We start from the raw sequence: 16,308 nt of genomic DNA, 5'->3' as shown, positions 1-16,308 counted from the left end.
ATTTGAAGCAGTCTTCATTTACATTTCTGTCTGTGGATGCATGACCATGCCTACAGAGCATAGCATTATATTATTAGCAGCAGGTATTAAATACATTATTTAGTATTAGAGGTATTAGTCTTGAGCATTAGGACAGATTACGTTGGATGTATTAGTTCTTTGGGGTTACAATTAAGGCTTGAATTCCTGACTGCTGTAGCCAGTGACTGAACAGCGATTCGGTTCTTAATTCCACAGGGAGCTCGCCGACATCGACAACCTGCTGCTAATTAATTAATGACAATTCTTCATTCCTAACTGTGTCTGGGACGAGATGGTTCACGTCTTCTGGTTATTATAGACTTTTAAAGTGACACTTCTGACAATTTTATTGTTATTGTTACGGCACTTCTCAGCCTCCTTTTTCGAGAAATTCTATGCTGAATCCACGCTTTTACGCCTTTAAAGGCCCCTCAAGGAGTCCTGGCCCTCCTTTATTTCTCCCTCTTCTTCCATTCACCTTCTGGAAGCAGTCCGTGGACTGCTGCTCTGACCCAAGATCTTGTGCGCCAGACACCCCATCACTTTCTCAGAACGCAGGAGTCAGGCACCCATCACAGACAATGGGTGAGTAGGTCAAATAAAAACATTTTTGCTACTGGAATTAATGAATAATGCCTTTTAGGCCTTCTGTCAATATGGTACTTGCATCTGGGCTCAGAAGGGCACTCCTGAATATTTACCAATGCAGAGGAGTGCTTGTGGGTGGACTTGATACATTCCGCTTCATGGTTTAAACCTTCAAGCAGGCAAGAAGTGGAAATCTTTGTAAATGGATTCCTGTATTTCTAAAGCCACAGTACATCAAACCATCATCTCCCCAGAGCCTTCCCAAGACAAGGCGTCTGAGACACCAAGCATCCTCTCTAACAGCCCTACAAGTGCGCTTCCCCCCAGGCTGGTCCCAGATTCCGAGACTGACAGCTGGGGTTTTGCACCCCCCAGCTGCGGGACGGCCCAGGTGGAATGTGAGCCCCCGTGGGCTGACTCACTTCCCTCCAGGGCAATTCCTTTCCTACTCCTGAGAGTCCACGCCCACTCGCTGACTTCTGCGCAACGCATCCTCGGGCGCTTTCCTCCCCCTCCGAATATTGCTCTGCGTGGTGTGCCTTTCATTCATCAGTGGGTGAAAGCTTCGGCCCACCCACTCCCACAGCAGGTAGACATGCGCACTCGGAGTGCTCAAATCAAACTCTGGTGTCTCCCTCACGCTCTCAAAGCCCATCCCTGGGAGGAAGCAAAGCCATCCCACCGGGAGCACCCCCGGCCTGTGGCGCATCCACAGCCCTGCGGATGAAGATGACGCCTGCTGCTGGTTTCAGCCCCCACAGACGAGGAGCTTGAGACACACCCCCAAAAGCAACCAGCAGCTGAGCTAGAGGCAGACAGGTAATAACTGGGCTTCCTGAGTTCACCCTTCACTCTGCGTTTCCACCCCAGGAGCCTTAGGGAGCTGCGAAAAAAGCCATGTCCTAGGCTGCGCATCTACCAAGGATTTCACATCCTCTGGGGTGGGAAGGGGGTTCGGGGATTGAATGTAACACCGGATTCTTCTCTACGCTACGATAAACATAGACTCTCTTGGGCAGATAGACTGACCACCCTCTCCTTGTCCCCCAGGTCCTTGTGGACCCACTGAGAGGGACACAGGTATGGAATGAGGTGCTCGGTATTGATGTGGTGACTTTGGCTTGAATAAATGGGGGTTGTCATGCCTACACACTGGGCTCGGAACAGGTGGGGAGCAGACAGAGACGTGGTTCTTCAGCAGATTTGCTCTGGAGCGAGTCTCCTGCCACCCGGGGAGGGCACTGAGGGGAGAAGGATGCGTTCACTCCCCTCTGCGGCAAACCTGCTTCTTAGACCGGGAGGGGGGTAACCAGACAGAACGGGGGAAACCGAGGCCAAGTCCGCATCTTCCTAGTCTGCTCACAGAGCGATCCCGCACTGTAAGATGCAGAGTGTGGGGAGTTCTCCGGACGTCCACAGCAGTGCGGGCAAGGGGGCGCTTCCTGCCGTAGGTGTTTGCTCAGCCCAGAGGCTGCTGTCCCCCCAGAGAGCAAAGGCTTCCATGCTGTTCTCCCGATAGGGGGCGATCCTGGTGGTAGAACCCATGTTAGTCCTCGCTCCTGGAGAAAAAGGGGCGCGGGGCAGCCAGGTAGTCACCTGGGGGGATCCCGCCTCAGTCCATCCTTCCCTCTCTCTCTCTCTCTCAAACACACACACACACACACACACACACACCCTTCTCTCTCTCTCTCTCTCACACACACACACACACTCACACCCAGTCAGGGCAGGCATGCATTCCCTTGGGTACACGCTCATCAACCAGCCCCCCCCCCTCACAGCAACAGCCACCACCCCAGGACACGTGCCACCCAGAACGCAATTAAAAACACATCCAGGCAACCCCATTGTTTTTCCTCTTTCCTCTCTCACTTCCCCCTAATAAAGGTCTTTGGAAAAAATATGTTAAACCAGTTAAATTTTTTTACTCATATGTTCATGTGGCTGGAGCAGGTTGACAAGGAAAACAATCACAAAATAAATATTTTTGTTTCTGTTTTTAAAAAAGAACACTTCCCTATACATCATCTCTCTCTAACTTGACAGAGCTCTTGCTGGGACGGACCAGGGCTGCGGGGACGGGGGCTCTGGCTGCACCACGGGGGAGTGTGGATGGGGCCAGGCCCTGCACCCCGAAACCAGGGCTGCCGAGGAAGCCGGGGCCGGAGGGAGGGTGGAGAGAGGAGGGGCAGCAGGGCCGCTGGCCCTGCCCTGAGCGTCCTCAGTTGGCGCCACTCCTCCTGCGTCCTGACTGGAGGCCGGCTGGGGGAGCAGGTGTCCGGGAGGGCCGGAGGGAAGCGGACGGCAGAGTACAAAAAGGAGGAACTGACGATGTGGGGAATCTCGAAACAGCGCCATTTTAAGAAATCTGGTTAAAAAGAATACAAAAGTGACTCTGCCGAGGGGAGGCGCCCCCGCCCCTCCCTTCAGGTCCCCTCTTGCTTCCTCGAATGATAAGAATCACTTTTCAGGGTTTGCTTGTTTCACGGGGCGGCTGGCTCTTTTTCATAACCTCTCCCTCGGCTCCTCGCCTTCCACGGCATTCGTTTTGGAAAGCACCGACTCTCCAGACACGAGGCTGCTGAGCTGTGGCCTGCCCCAGGGAGTGTGTGTGTGTGTGTGTGTGCACGCCTGTGTGTGCACACGCCCGGCCAGTGTGTGCATGTGTGTGGTGGCTGTTCCTCACTCCCCTGCCCGCTTCAGTCCAAGCCCCGAGGTCCCATCTGCTGGGTGCAGAGCAACTCCAGGGAGCACCTCGTTGGCACCAAGGCGAGGGCCTGGATGCGCGGGTCCCCTCCCAGCCCAGCTCTGGAGTGGGCCCCCCATTAGCTACAGAGTTTTCCTGTCTCATACTCCACGGGGTTTGGCAGCTTGGAGTTGAAAGCCCGCAGGGAGGACTGGATCCTGCCCACCTCGTTGTTGGCCAGCTTGAGCCGGTGCCGGAGCAAGCAGGAGAAAAGGTCCAGCCGGACTTTGCCCGGCGGTGAGAGCTGGTTTACCCGGTCCCGCAGCTCTATGAGCTGCAGGAGGGCAGAGTCCTGGGAGCCTTGAGTGTACGGGTAGTCCAGCTGGAGAATGAGGTCCCGGATGGCATCTGGGTCAAAGGGCAGGCTGTAGCCGAAGACCTGCAAGGTGTTGATTTTCATGTAGCCCAAGTTCTTGGAGGGATCGGTCATCTCCAGTGGCTCGTAGTAGATTGTCTCGTTGGAGCTGTCGTCCAGGGACTTGATCCGGCTCCGTAGGTAAACATGGACTGTCTCGAAGAAGCTCTTCCACCTGTTTCCCAAGGTGATCGTCCAGTTTTGGCACTGGCCGGCCGTGTCCACGTTAGTCCTTTCCCAGTTGGGGAAGCGGCCCTCGTTCACGGGCATGAACCAGCTCTCCGAGTGGCTGCCCCCGAAGGGGTTCACGTAGATGGCCATGACAGGCTCCAGGGTGCTGTTCTTGGTGAGGCAGATCTGCAGGGACAAGGCCAGCATCACGTGCACCAGCCCAGGCTTGTACTTGTTGCTCTTCAGGGTGAGCAGCATGCGCTTCCTCCAGGACGGGTCGAACCAGCTGCCCAGGCGCATGTCGTTGCTGATGAAGATGGAGTGCACCTCGATGCGGCTGTCCCACTTCTGCAGCAGGTACTTCAGCTCCAGGTCCTGCAGGTCCGTCTCCAGCCCCAGAAAGTTCTCCAGGGACTCGGCCACCTCTGGCCGGCACAGCCCCTGGGCCAGCACGTAGCCCGGGTTGCAGCCCCCGCATCGCGTGCTGTTGTCCCGAGCGCAGTGGGCACAGGCCGGCCCTTCGCCCAAGGCGCACGGGACGGGGCCCTGGCAGGAGGACTGGTCGTAGGGGCAGCTGCAGCTGTGGCTCTGCTCCAGGAAGGTGCCGGGGAAGGTGCTCTCTCCACAGTAGAGGAAGGACTGGATGCGGTTCCACCAGTAGGACAGGGACCTTCGGGAGAGGAGATGAAAAGGAAGCAAGAGTCATAGGAAGCCACACACGGCCCTCTTCCCTAGGACATGGACCAACGAACAGGCGGGGGAGGTTTTGGGGAAGATAAAAGCCCGAGCTATCTAAAAGACAGACACCCTGGCATACCACTTGGGAGACCGACCAGGGCCTGGGGCTCCATGTCTGACGGGTCTGTCCCGGGAATCCTGGACATCGACCGTGTGCTGGGAGCAGCTGGGCTCGTCCCTCCCAGGTACCGCCTCGCTCCCTCCCACGGAAGCTCTCCACCGACTATTGCGTGGCATCCGGTCTGCGGCCTTCTGAAGATGATCTCCCTGCACCCAGACTTTCTCCAGACGTCCCAGCATCACGCCGACCTCTTTCCCACCTCACGGTCACTGTCCTTCCCATTCCCTCTGCTCCTCTCACTCTTCCACCGGGAACGGGACGAACTTTCTAGGGCCGGCTCCCTCTAAAATTCCAGCTCTGTGATGGCACCACCTCCAAGCAGTCTTCCGAGACTTCCCTTTCAGAAGAAGCCCCAGGCACTCCCTGTCCCCTAGCCCTGTATCTGCAACCCCACGGCTGCGATCGGGATCGGAAATGACTGCTTCTCTACTGTTGGCTCGTTTGTGGGTGGCTTGTTTGTAAAAAGGCCACGAGGGCAGGGACACCGTGTCCTTCACCAACTTGTTCTCGGAGACCGGAACCATTGCCACGCCCCCAGAAGCGGGGGCATGGTAAACAGTGCATAGTTATTTGCTGAGAAGGAAATGCGCCGGTCTCAGCCACCCTCGCCGGCCGGCCCTCTCCACTCCTCTTCGCTCGCCCCCCCCCCCCCGAGTCTCAGTTGCCTCTGGGGTGTTGCCAGGGCGGCCACCTCTCCCCGGGTGCTCTGTCTCACGGCCACCAGCCCGCCTCCATCTCCTCCCGGGCAGGGTCTGGCCATGGCCTCCTCCCCCAGGGTGGCTTATGTCTCTGGCCGGTGCTTCTCCTAGACCATGTTTTTGATGTGTGTTCCTTGAACATGAATTTAAGTGGCTGCCACATAGTGGTAAGTTTTCAGATGTTATGTTTCTGCGTATGTATTCAATCTTCCCAAATAACGGACACCCCCCCCACCACAGCTTAATTAAAGCGCGTGTGCTGTGGATTCAGTAAAAACTCAAACAGACGAGGGAACACACAGTTGAGGGAGCAAGCGGCTGAGCTGTTCCTGCAGACGCGGGACCTCAGCTCTGTTTCCTCCTGTGACTCAGAGCGGTCGCTCGATTGAAACAATCCAACGGGTGTGCGGTGCGGGAGCTTTGACCCCCACCCGCTCCTCTCCTAAAAGACTTCCATCAAAATGGAAATCAGCGAGAATTAGAGGATTAGTGGAATAACATTTGAACCTACCATCATCTAAATGGAAGCACAGGGAGCCTCTCTCTTTGTCACTCTCTCACTTCAGATACATCTCATAATTGAGTCTGGCCCACGAGGGGGTGAGGAGAATGAGAGATTTGCGAAGGCCGGGGATGGGTCACCACCCCAACGTGGGCCTGAGTGGTTGTGGGGAGGCGCCGGCTCCGGCTCCGGCATCTGGGTGCTCACCGTTCCTTGGGCAGGCGGAAGCGGGGCTGCCGGTGGCAGCGTTTGCAGAGGTTGAAGAGCCGGCGCACGACCCGGCGGGCCTTCTTGAAGAGCACCTTCAGGCTGGCCCCCATCTGCTGGTAGCGGTGCTGGAGGCTGCTGTCCATGACCCAGAACTGGGAGACGGCCGTGGAGTTCAGGAACCTGTCGTCAGGCAGCCTTTTCAGCAGGGCCTGGAACTCCTCTGTGGGCAAGGACACAGGGCTGGGCTGGGGGGCGGGGGGGCTGTGCGCACCCCCCGGGAGGCGGGGCGGGTGCCCCCCAGCCCTCCCAGGAGGCGGCTCCATGTCTGCGCTCGCGGGCCCTTTATTTACTTTTCAACAGCTTATTGAGAAATAATGAATACACCATAAAGTATGGCTTCAGGATTCTTGCCCATCCTTCCTGTCCTGAATGTCAAAAGTGCTCTGTGTCCCCACTCAAGGGGCCAATGACCTTGGGACACATCTCCTTCCCCCTGTCTACCTCCTTGCAAGTCCTTCCCAGCGCGGCATCAGGCCGGCCTTCCTGGGGAACACCACACCGCCCTCCTGGGAAACGAGGCCCTCTTGGGGATGAGAGGTCCCCAGGCTGGCCAGTGTGGGCGCACAGAGAAGGCAGAGCACTCAGCTTAGAAATCTTCCTACAAACCTTTCAGTCTCTGAGACCAGCTGCCCCTCTCCCCACCCCTTTTCTTTTCTTCTTTTTTCTTTTTGACTCTAAGACATACTTCCTTTCTTTGAGCTTCCACTCTGGGCCAGACGCCCATTCTTTCCTGTGGTCAATCTAGAAGCAATGCGACTTCGAGTTCTGAGCTCCTACTGCAGGTCTGAGGCCTTCTTAGAGCTTTCTGGACAGGACATGTGTTCCAAATTCGTGCTCAGATCTCTGTTCACAGCCCCGCTTTCGTGGGACCTGCAGCCGCCAGCTTCCCGGTGGAGGTCCAGGGAGCCCTCCTTAGTGACTCGTTAGCAGTGACCCATGGTGGCAAAAGCCCTAAGTCATTTCCCGCTCGCTTAAGAGTCAGGAGACAAATGTCCTCAGTCGCCCACAGCCGCTGGGTTCCGGGGCTGGAATGCGGTATTCCTCCCAGCTGCTTGATGCCTTGTCTGGAACTTGGAATGACAATACGTGGGGCCTCAGCTGGTTCCAACTTCCCGAGTCCCTGGGTCTGCATCCTCTCTGCCCACACCCCCCACCCCCCCCCACCCCCCCGCCCTGGAGGACTGGACAATCACCCAGCAGGGAAACTTACAACTAGCCTGTGCGTATTTCTGTCTCTAAAACATTTAAACATAAAAACACGGACAGAGAATAACAGGGTAAGTTCCCATGCGCCACGACCTAGCACGGGTCATTGTGCCAGACTGGTTTCAGATTTGTTTTAAGGAAATAAGACAAAGCAAATACATTTGAAGACCCCAAACTTCCTCTTCATCTCCGTCTAGATGTGAGCATGCTCTTGGATGTTTTCTTTATCATTATCACATATTTTCGTGTGTTCTACCAGTGTATTTGTCAATAAAAACATTAAGTATTGACTAGAATGTTCTTAAATGTCATATAAAAGTATTAAATATGTATTATATTGAATGCATTATTATAACACTATATATATGTATTTTATATATGTATACAATCTATATTTTTCATCTTTGTTTTATCCAACATTATGTTCTGAGATAGATCCATGTAACTATCACTCATTAGTGTTGAGATGTATGACTGTGTCATGCAGAGTTCTTTTTACATTAATTTTACCTAAATTACCCCATGCAAGCCTTCTAGCCAACCATTATGATCACTGTCCCTCTTTAACAGACGAGAAAACTGGAGTATTGAGAAGCCGCATGGCCAGTCTAAGGTCACAGAGCTGGTCAGTCACAGGCCATCTTCGTCTGTTCGGGCTTCTATAACAAAATACCACCAATGGGGTGGCTTCTGAACAACAGAAACTTATTTCTTACAGTTCCAGGTGCTGGAAGCCCAAGGTCAGGGTTGCAGGACGGTCAGGTGCTAGTGAAAGCCCCCTTCAGGGCTGCAGATGGCAGACTTTTCCCTGTGTCCTCACACAGCGGGAAGGGTTAGAACTGTCTCTGGGCCTCTTTCCCAAGGCCACTACTCTCATTCGTGAGGGCTCTGCCCTCGTCACCTACCTGCCCTCCAAAGCCCTGCTTCCTAATACCTTGGACATTAGATTTTCAACACACGATTTCTGGGGGATACAAACATTCAGACTGTAATGAAGCGCAAGGATGCAAATCAGGTCCTTGGGATCTAGGTCTCAAGGTTACATGGATACTAGTCACACCAGCAACAAGCCACACCTAGCGTGTCTGGGTCTGCTAGAGCTTTTCTACGTACTTCACTCATTCAGTAAATATTTACTGTGCACAGAGTGGGCAGGCGCTGTTCTAGGCACTGTGGAGTCTGTAGCCAACGAGACAGACGGGGCCTATGCCTCTGTTATATTTCCCCTAGCTTATTAAATCCTTCACACACATTTCTGTGGTGGGTGTTGTATCTGTTTGCATAGAGAGCACAAAGAAATGACTTGAGACTCAGAGTGGTGGAAGGACCCGCTTGAGGCCACAGAGGAGGCCGAGCCAGGATCCCAGCTGAGCTGCCCCTGACCCCACCCTGCCCCTCACAGCTGTCTCCCCGCGGATAGGGAGGAAATCCGGGACTGACGCCTGCCTGCTCACCTGACTCCTCAAACTGCCGGTTGTGAGTGGCCCAGGAGTCCTGGATCTGCAGCAGGCTGTCCTCCATGGCCTGGATGTCGGCGTCGGGACAGTTGCACTCCGGGAAGGTGGGGCTGCACTTGCACCAACAGTCATTCTCCCTGCAGACGAGCTCACCCTCCGAGCTGCAGGTGATGTAGCTGAGCGCCGCGGCCACGAAGCGCTCACGCAGGTACTCGGGTAGCAGCACCTGCAGGCCTAGGGAAAGGACGTGTCAGGGAATCACCAGGCAGAGCCCGTGGGGACTCAGTTTCCCTCACCCGAGGCCGCAGGAGCCCCAGCTGGGCTTCTGCTGCCTTGTGCATTCTGGGCCCAAGAACGGTCACCCCCGGGGGGTGGGGGGCCGATCCTGCTGAGCTGGTTGGGGAAGGGGGTTGCCACTGCCCCAGTGACAGATGGGGGAGGATCTGCAAATGCAAATGAGGAACATCAAAGCCCAAGGCTTAGTCGAACCCCTTATATCAGCCAAATTGAGAGCGTGCATATCATCTGAACAGGCTTATTGGCTACACATCAGCATTTCTAGGATGGAAACAGGAAGATGTTTCAGATAAAAGAAGAGCTTACAGCTCTCATGGGGGAGGAATCGAGCGTTGATGGGCTTTTTGCTTTGTCTCTGATAACCATCCTGTTTCTAGCTTCCCTGAGATTAGCAGCAGGCATCCAGGATGCTACTGAATGCTGATCCTCCCGGGCTCCCCGCCCCAGCCCTGGCGAGGGAAGAGCCGCCTGATTAGGAGGCAGGCTCGGCTGCTGTGGGTACGTGGAGGCCAGGCACTACACCAGCACTTTCCTCATGCGATCGCAAATAACAGTTGTGGTTGTAATCGAGGCTCTTATTGGTGAGACCCTCCAAGCCAATGACCCAGTGACTTGCCCAGGGCATCAGATCCTGTCCTTGTCCCATCGCGTCGCACTGTTTAACTGGGACTGGCTACCCCATTTCAATATGATTTAACTCTTGACAAGATTGGAAAGTAGGGTAGTGGTAGATACCCCAAGATCAGCCAGGCCTGGATAGATGCCAGGGGCTCTCAGCTCTCTTCCAATTGGCCTCCTTCTATCTGGGATGTAATCCACAGAAGCGTCAGTTTTCCCGCCATCTGCAGTGGATGTTAGTTCACCAGTGGCGGAGAATACTCCTACTGGGCTTCAAGCCACACAAAGTGGCTGTTGGAAGCATATCAAGGGATGAATGAAGGACGGGCATGCCTTTGGACACAGCCTGAGCATGTTCAAGGTCAGACCTGCAGGAGGCTTCCCCAGTAGGGACATTGTGAGATCCTGTGTCAGGAGAGAGTGAGGGACGTGGGGACTTCTGGATGTGATGCGTTCCCCTTTTCTCAAATGTCTTTCAGCTCTTTATTTTCACACCCTTGACCTTGTCCTTGGCAGGAAGTCAGAGAGCCCAAAGTATGCATCCCAGCCTCAGCAGACCTCAAACTATAAGTGAGAAGTGAGCAGCAGCGGCTGTGCGGGGCTCTTGTCTGAGGTCTCCCTCTGATTCTGAACTGCTCCAGACGGTTGCTGTCCTGATGTCGCGCCTGCACTGGCGTGGACCCGTCCTCCCCACGCTCCCTGTCCACGGGCTTGCTCTCGGCACTGCCCTCTCTACAAGTCCGTTCCTTCCACCCCTGCTCCTTGCCTCCCTCCTCCTCCCCATAACATTTCCCATTGCGATAAAACAAGTGCCTGGAGCGACGTCGGCATGAGTGATGGGCTATAAAATTAAATGGCATAAACTATTCCAAATGAACCACCAGACATTCTGAGCTTCACTCGTCGCTAATTCGCAGGCGCAAACCCAGCCGGTGAACGGACACAGGAGAAGAGGCGTGCTAACGCCGCCCGGCGCCTCTCCGTGAAGGAGCCTTTCGCTCCCCCTGATTGTCTATCGCTTGGTTCCTAAAGCATGGATGGGTTGCATCCGGCTCAGGTTGCCTGGAATTTGTAATCGTAGATCCTGGGCGAGGGCTATTGATTTTATAATACAGAGACAATAATATCTTAAGTAGAGTCCAATTCAGTTAGGCCTTAAGAAAAATGAACTTTCCCCACTGCCAAGCGGCTCCGTCTGAATTGGTCTGCACGCCGGCGGGACAGAGAGCGGGAGCCGCGTGCTGTCCTTCCTCCCAGCCTCCCGACCTAGTGCGTTTCCCTTTCCTCCGGCTTCCCTTCCTCTCTTCCTGTTTGCCGCTCTAGCTTCAACTGAGGATCCCATTCATCTCACACTTCTCGTGGCTTTGATCTCCCTGGGAAAATTGCAGACTAATAACAGAAAGCGGGGACCACGCTCAGAGTAGCCAGCGGCCCCATAGTTTGTCTGGTTGAGCTAGAGGTGGGGCCCCGTGACTGTTCCGCAAAGGCCGGCTGCTCCCGGTGTGTTCTTGGGAGACAGCAGAGGGTCCTTTGGGAACAGAGGAGATCCCTGAACTGGGTCAAGGCACAAAAGGATGGCTGCACCCTTTCGGCAGGGTAGTGACAGCGTTCCTGGGTTTGGGTGTGAGCAATAGGTCTTGGGTTGGGGACAAATCATGTCAGACGTTTTCTCAAAAGAATGATGGGAAGTTGTTAAATACAAGTCACAGAAGTTCTGACAGTTCTTGTCTTTCAAAAGGCGGCGCAAATGGGCGGGGCATCTGGGACTCTTCCCTGCTCCTCGGTGAGGCGAGGGCCTCCCAGGTGCCCGTGCGGCTTACCAAGCAGCTGCACCTTGTTCTCCGGACTCTGCACCAGGACCGAGCTGACCGAGTCCAGATTGTCGTAGTTGCTGCAGCCCAGAGGGCCGGTCCTGGTCTCCGTGACCTAGAGAAGGCAGGGCAGAGTGTGGGTCTCTGTGGCCTGTCTTTGACTGACCTCAGGCATGGCATGTGTCCCCCCACCCCTGGAGCATAAAGCCACTTCTCTTCCTGGTCCTAAGACAGTGGCGGCCAGTGGCGGCCAGTGGCGCCTGGCTGCAAGCAGCAGCTCTGCATAGTGGGAGCCTTTCGGAGGCAGCCAGAAATCAGTCTGCGTGGGGGAGGAGAAGATTCCGCATAGGCGGAGGAGGCTGGACCTTCTAGCTGGACCCCCCGCCCCTCCCCTGGAGGAGGACAGGAGACCAGATGTGGATGCCGTCGGCCTGCTGTGCCCAGCTGCAGCCCCGCACAGTGGCGCTCACAGGCTTCGGGGGTCCCCGGATGAAAAGCCCCAGAGAAATGTGAGTTATGAGTATGATTATTAGTATTAAACATTTAAGTCCCACCTCAGCACCGAGAAGTCCTTAGAGAAAATCAGCCATGGGCTCACTGCATATTTTACCAAGGATATTAAATATACATAAAGTCTTACAGCCATGTAATATTCCAAAACAGCAGAGAGTCATTTTAAAATATTATAAAGTTGGCCTATCAGGTTTTCCCTGATGTTTAAAGTATACGATGAAAAATGGGGAGCTTTAAAGGCACTGAAATAATTATGTAATAAGAATGATGGGGACCTGAGGCCCTTTCTTCTTGGGATCTCCGATGGCTTTGCCAACAATCAATCAACCAATCAACGAGTATTTGTTGAGCGGCCACTGTTTCAATTCCATGCAATTCATCAAACATTCATGGGGTGCCTTCCCAGAAGTTCTTCAGGGAAGTCTGCCCTGATCCCTTTCAGCCCCTGTCCTACCTCCGCCACCTCTGCCCTGCTGCAGGCATGCAGGCTGCTTTTTTCTAGCCTTTTCTATGAGCATTTCATTCACGTCTGGGTTCCCTACACACCAAAGGCTTCGTACAGTGAGCTCACGTCAACCTTGCTTATTACCCCATTGTCAACAGCAGTTAACACAGTGCTGGCACGTAGTAGGTGCTCAGTCAACTGGGGAGTGTGTGAGTCATGGGTTTCAGGCTTTGGGAGGAGGAGGGGGGGCAGGCACGGAGACGCATACTGTGCCCTGCGGGAGATCGCAGCCTGCAGGGGAGGCAGGGACACGTACAGCCGACTGACGCACATGCAAGGCGAGCAGAAGCAATGTGTCACAATGAGTGCTGAGGCCAGCTCTAAACAAGGAGAGGACAAGGGAAGAAGTAGCAGAGAAGACACCGACTGAGCTAGTCTTTAAAGATAAGTAGGAAGTGGACCGGAAGAGATGGGAGGGAACGGTACTCTGAGGAAAAGAGGGCACAGCATGATCTAAAACTGTGGTTTCGAAAGAGTATCTATCGTGCATGCGTCTGGCACTGTGCTGGTTACCATGGTGAATACCAAAGTGACATGCTTAAAGGGAATTTAGTAAGCTTAGGCTTAAGTGTGTGTGTGTTTGTGTGTGTGTGCACGCGTGTAAAATACAGTGGGGACAGAGATGGAGGAGATACTTGCAGGCTAAAGCAGTCAAAGGAGGCTTCATGGAAGAGGTGAGCCAGAAATTGCTCTTGAGGGATGAGTAGAGGCTGGACGGAACGGGGAGGGAATCGAGAGAAAAAGAGGTCACAGCAGAGACCAAGGGGCAGCAGTAGACATTACAGGAGAGGCAACAAGACTTAGTCTGAATGAAGAACGTGGCCATGACCCTGACAGGGGCCGGGAGAGCCTCTCTACAATTTCCCAAGCTCATCCTCCAAGGTCATATGGTTTCACCTTCACAGAACTCTCTACGTCTCCCTACTCTCACCCTCCAAAGGAGGGACCCAAGGCTGGAGACGGTTGAGTGGCCGACACAGGATCTCAACCCCCGAGTCCCCGGACTCCCGTTCAGTGCCCCGTGTCTCCTGTGAGGGCACAGCAGCAGACTGCAGAAGATAAAGGGAGGGAACCCCTTTGGATGACTTAAAAACAAACACTTCACACCGCCTGTTTCAGTGGCCCGCATTCTCCTCGGAATGTGAACCTGGGGCAAAGCAAATTTTATCGCCTGGAGATGATAGTATCCTTATATGATAAATTAAGAAAACAAGGCCAGACTTGGTTAAATGACTTAGGGTCACACAGCTTCTCGCCTGCCGGGCTAGGAGTCTCCCAATTCATTCATTCATTCATTCACTCATTTTTTTCATTTGATGACTATTCAAGGAGCCATCGGAAATCGGAGTGTGTAAGCACCCGTTACTGCCGTAAGGAGCGTATAGACAAGTGGGAGCGCGTTTCCGTGATCCCCGAGTTCTGGCTGCTACACTCGGCCTGTCTCCCCGACAGGTGGGCGCTAGGGGCTGAGTATGCCTCTGTATCGGGTGAGTGGGCGACTGGCGAGTTGTCAGACTGAAGGAGAAGGCTGAGCGTTGCCTCTGCCGAGTGAACTCTTCTTTATCTGTCTGGTATGAGAATCCCTGTAAGGAGAAACGTGGCTGAGGACCAGCCCCGCTGTTCTGGAAAAGCCTGCCTCTTCTGCCATGGACTGGGCTAAAGTCAGGGCTGGTTGGTGGGCATGGCACTGGGGAGATCTGCCTGTCCCCAGCTCCTCGCCAGCATCGGGTGCAGGCAGAGAGGGAGCTATCCCCCTTCCATAGGAACAGGACAACTCCCAAGGGGGAAAACCAAGAACAGCCACTGTCTCCTCCTTAGACCCACCACGATCCCTTCCTCCCTGCCGCCAATCCATCTGCCTTCCCACCGTCCTGTTAGCATTCTGGGGCTGCCTCTTGATGCTCTTTTCTGACCTTTACTTTGCTATTTCCAAAGGTCAGCTCCGCAAGAGGACAATCAGTTAGGTAAGTCATTGAAAGAGTGTGAGGTGCTTCACTTTATTAATTGTGGCACGAGGGTAGGAGTGAGTAGAGACCAGGACCACGATCCCCCGCTCATGTCCTGAGAGGAAAGGGTCCAGGCCAGGCCTCCATGAAGGAGAAGGCCCACTCGGGTCCCACCGGATCCCAGATCCATTGCTCCCCCCTCTGCTGTTCTGCTCTGAGCCACCTCAGCCCTCCTGGACCAGTGAGGAGGAGGAGGAGGGAGCCAGCCGCAGAGGGTTCTCTTGCAGACAGTACCCGGGCATGGGCTTGGTGAGCAGGATGGCCTGCGGTCCCCTCCCCCAAGGGATGGGAGTCCCAGAGTCTCTCTCTGTGAGGCTGGTCCAAGGAACTGCGTGTCTTTCTCTGGAGAAGAGGCAGCAGCTCCCGCAGAGATTATACAGAGGGCCCACCGAGGTGGCAGGAGACGCGGCTCGCTCAGGCGCACACGTGCGAAGAGTGTCCCAGATAAGCTTTCAGAAAGGGAAAATAATGGTGCGCTAATTGGCCTGTTGACAGCGACCAGCCTGCCGTCGGAGCGCCCTGATGGATCTCAGGTTCATTAGCACTCCAATTTCCCGTAAATACCAGATCGCGCGGGCCCTCCTTCCCGCGGCCCACTGTCGTCCCCTGCCCCCCGGTTCCAGCTGCTCTCGTCCTACCTGGTGGGACACGGGTGGAGCTCAGGGCAGTCACACGGGCTTCTAACTGTGAGCGTCAGGGCCGCCTGGGCGAGCAGGGTTGACTGACGCCGTGTGTGCTTGAAACCCCTGCAGACTGAGTCCCAGGCCGCGGCCGTGAGCAACGCGGACAAGCCCACCTGGGGAGGCTCCGTGAGAACCGCGCCGTGTTGCCATCGCGGGGCCCACCCGGACGTGTGTGTGGGCCCTCTGCAGTCAGCTTGGGAGCCCTTGGGTTGAACAGAGCAGGCTCCCTGCCCCACCTCCCGCCGCGTGGCTCATCCCGGGGGCTCGGGGCGGCGTGGGTATGTAGTCAGCCCTTCACAGTGTGCGGGGAGTGTTCCTGTGACCTGTATCACTTGGTGTCACCCCCGCCGAGAGCCGGGGGTAGTGTTCACATATTCATCAGCAGGTAGGACAGGGTGTGCCAAAGCGGGGTTCTGGAGGCCTTCCGGGGTGCTTTGGCCCTGCGGTTACTATCAAGGGGGCGACCTGGGGGTTCCAGGGCAGGGACGAGGTGGGTAGGGTGGCACCTGGGGGGTTGCAGTGAGGACCATTTACCAGCTGGGATGGAAACGCGTTAATATTTCAGGAACTGTGTAGCCATGTCAACTGAGTAGCTAAGTCAGGGTGTAGCTAAGTCAGGGAGTTCGGTGACACCTCGGGGTCAGAGAAATAGGAAGCACCTGGGCCCAAGTCTGCTCACGGGAGTAAGTTTGTTTCTCACTGCACCACGCAGCCCACCGTCACTGATCAAGCGTCTCGTTGCATGTCTCTGTGCGCGCCACAGAGTCCCTCCTGCTCGAAGCCGCCCCCGCCGTGGTGGGCGTGTGAACAGCCGCAGTGTGATGCGACGAGTCCAATACTAGAGGTGTGTGTGGATCGGGGTGCATCTTGCCACAGGGCGGGCGGCGGCCGGCGGCTGTGAGCTCACAGAAGAATGTGCTGGACAATCAGAAGGGGTGGTGGAAGGAAGTGAGAGTCAGAGCGCACCTGCCTAGAGACACCAGCCACGGGCAGGTCTGCGGG

At 55.1% G+C, this 16,308-nt stretch overlaps 1 protein-coding gene across 1 annotated transcript in view; it reads right to left on the bottom strand.

The window, feature by feature from the left end:
* Nucleotides 1–2,549: 2,549 nt before the first annotated feature.
* The window catches only part of BRINP2 (BMP/retinoic acid inducible neural specific 2), a 92,633-nt gene continuing 78,874 nt past the window's right edge, over nucleotides 2,550–16,308 (bottom strand). Inside the window, exons 5-8 of the mRNA XM_045838352.1 lie at nucleotides 11,609–11,714; nucleotides 8,871–9,107; nucleotides 6,148–6,370; nucleotides 2,550–4,551 (exon numbers count right to left, since the gene is read on the bottom strand). Coding sequence (XP_045694308.1) covers nucleotides 3,435–4,551; nucleotides 6,148–6,370; nucleotides 8,871–9,107; nucleotides 11,609–11,714 — 1,683 coding nt within the window. The 3' untranslated portion in view covers nucleotides 2,550–3,434. The remainder of the gene's footprint in view (nucleotides 4,552–6,147; nucleotides 6,371–8,870; nucleotides 9,108–11,608; nucleotides 11,715–16,308) is intronic.

This window comes from Phyllostomus hastatus, unplaced genomic scaffold (genome assembly GCF_019186645.2).
Source record: "Phyllostomus hastatus isolate PE091 unplaced genomic scaffold, TTU_PhHast_1.1 phas_contig_283, whole genome shotgun sequence".
Lineage (NCBI taxonomy): Eukaryota > Metazoa > Chordata > Mammalia > Chiroptera > Phyllostomidae > Phyllostomus > Phyllostomus hastatus.
This window is presented reverse-complemented; position numbering and strand designations above follow the sequence as displayed.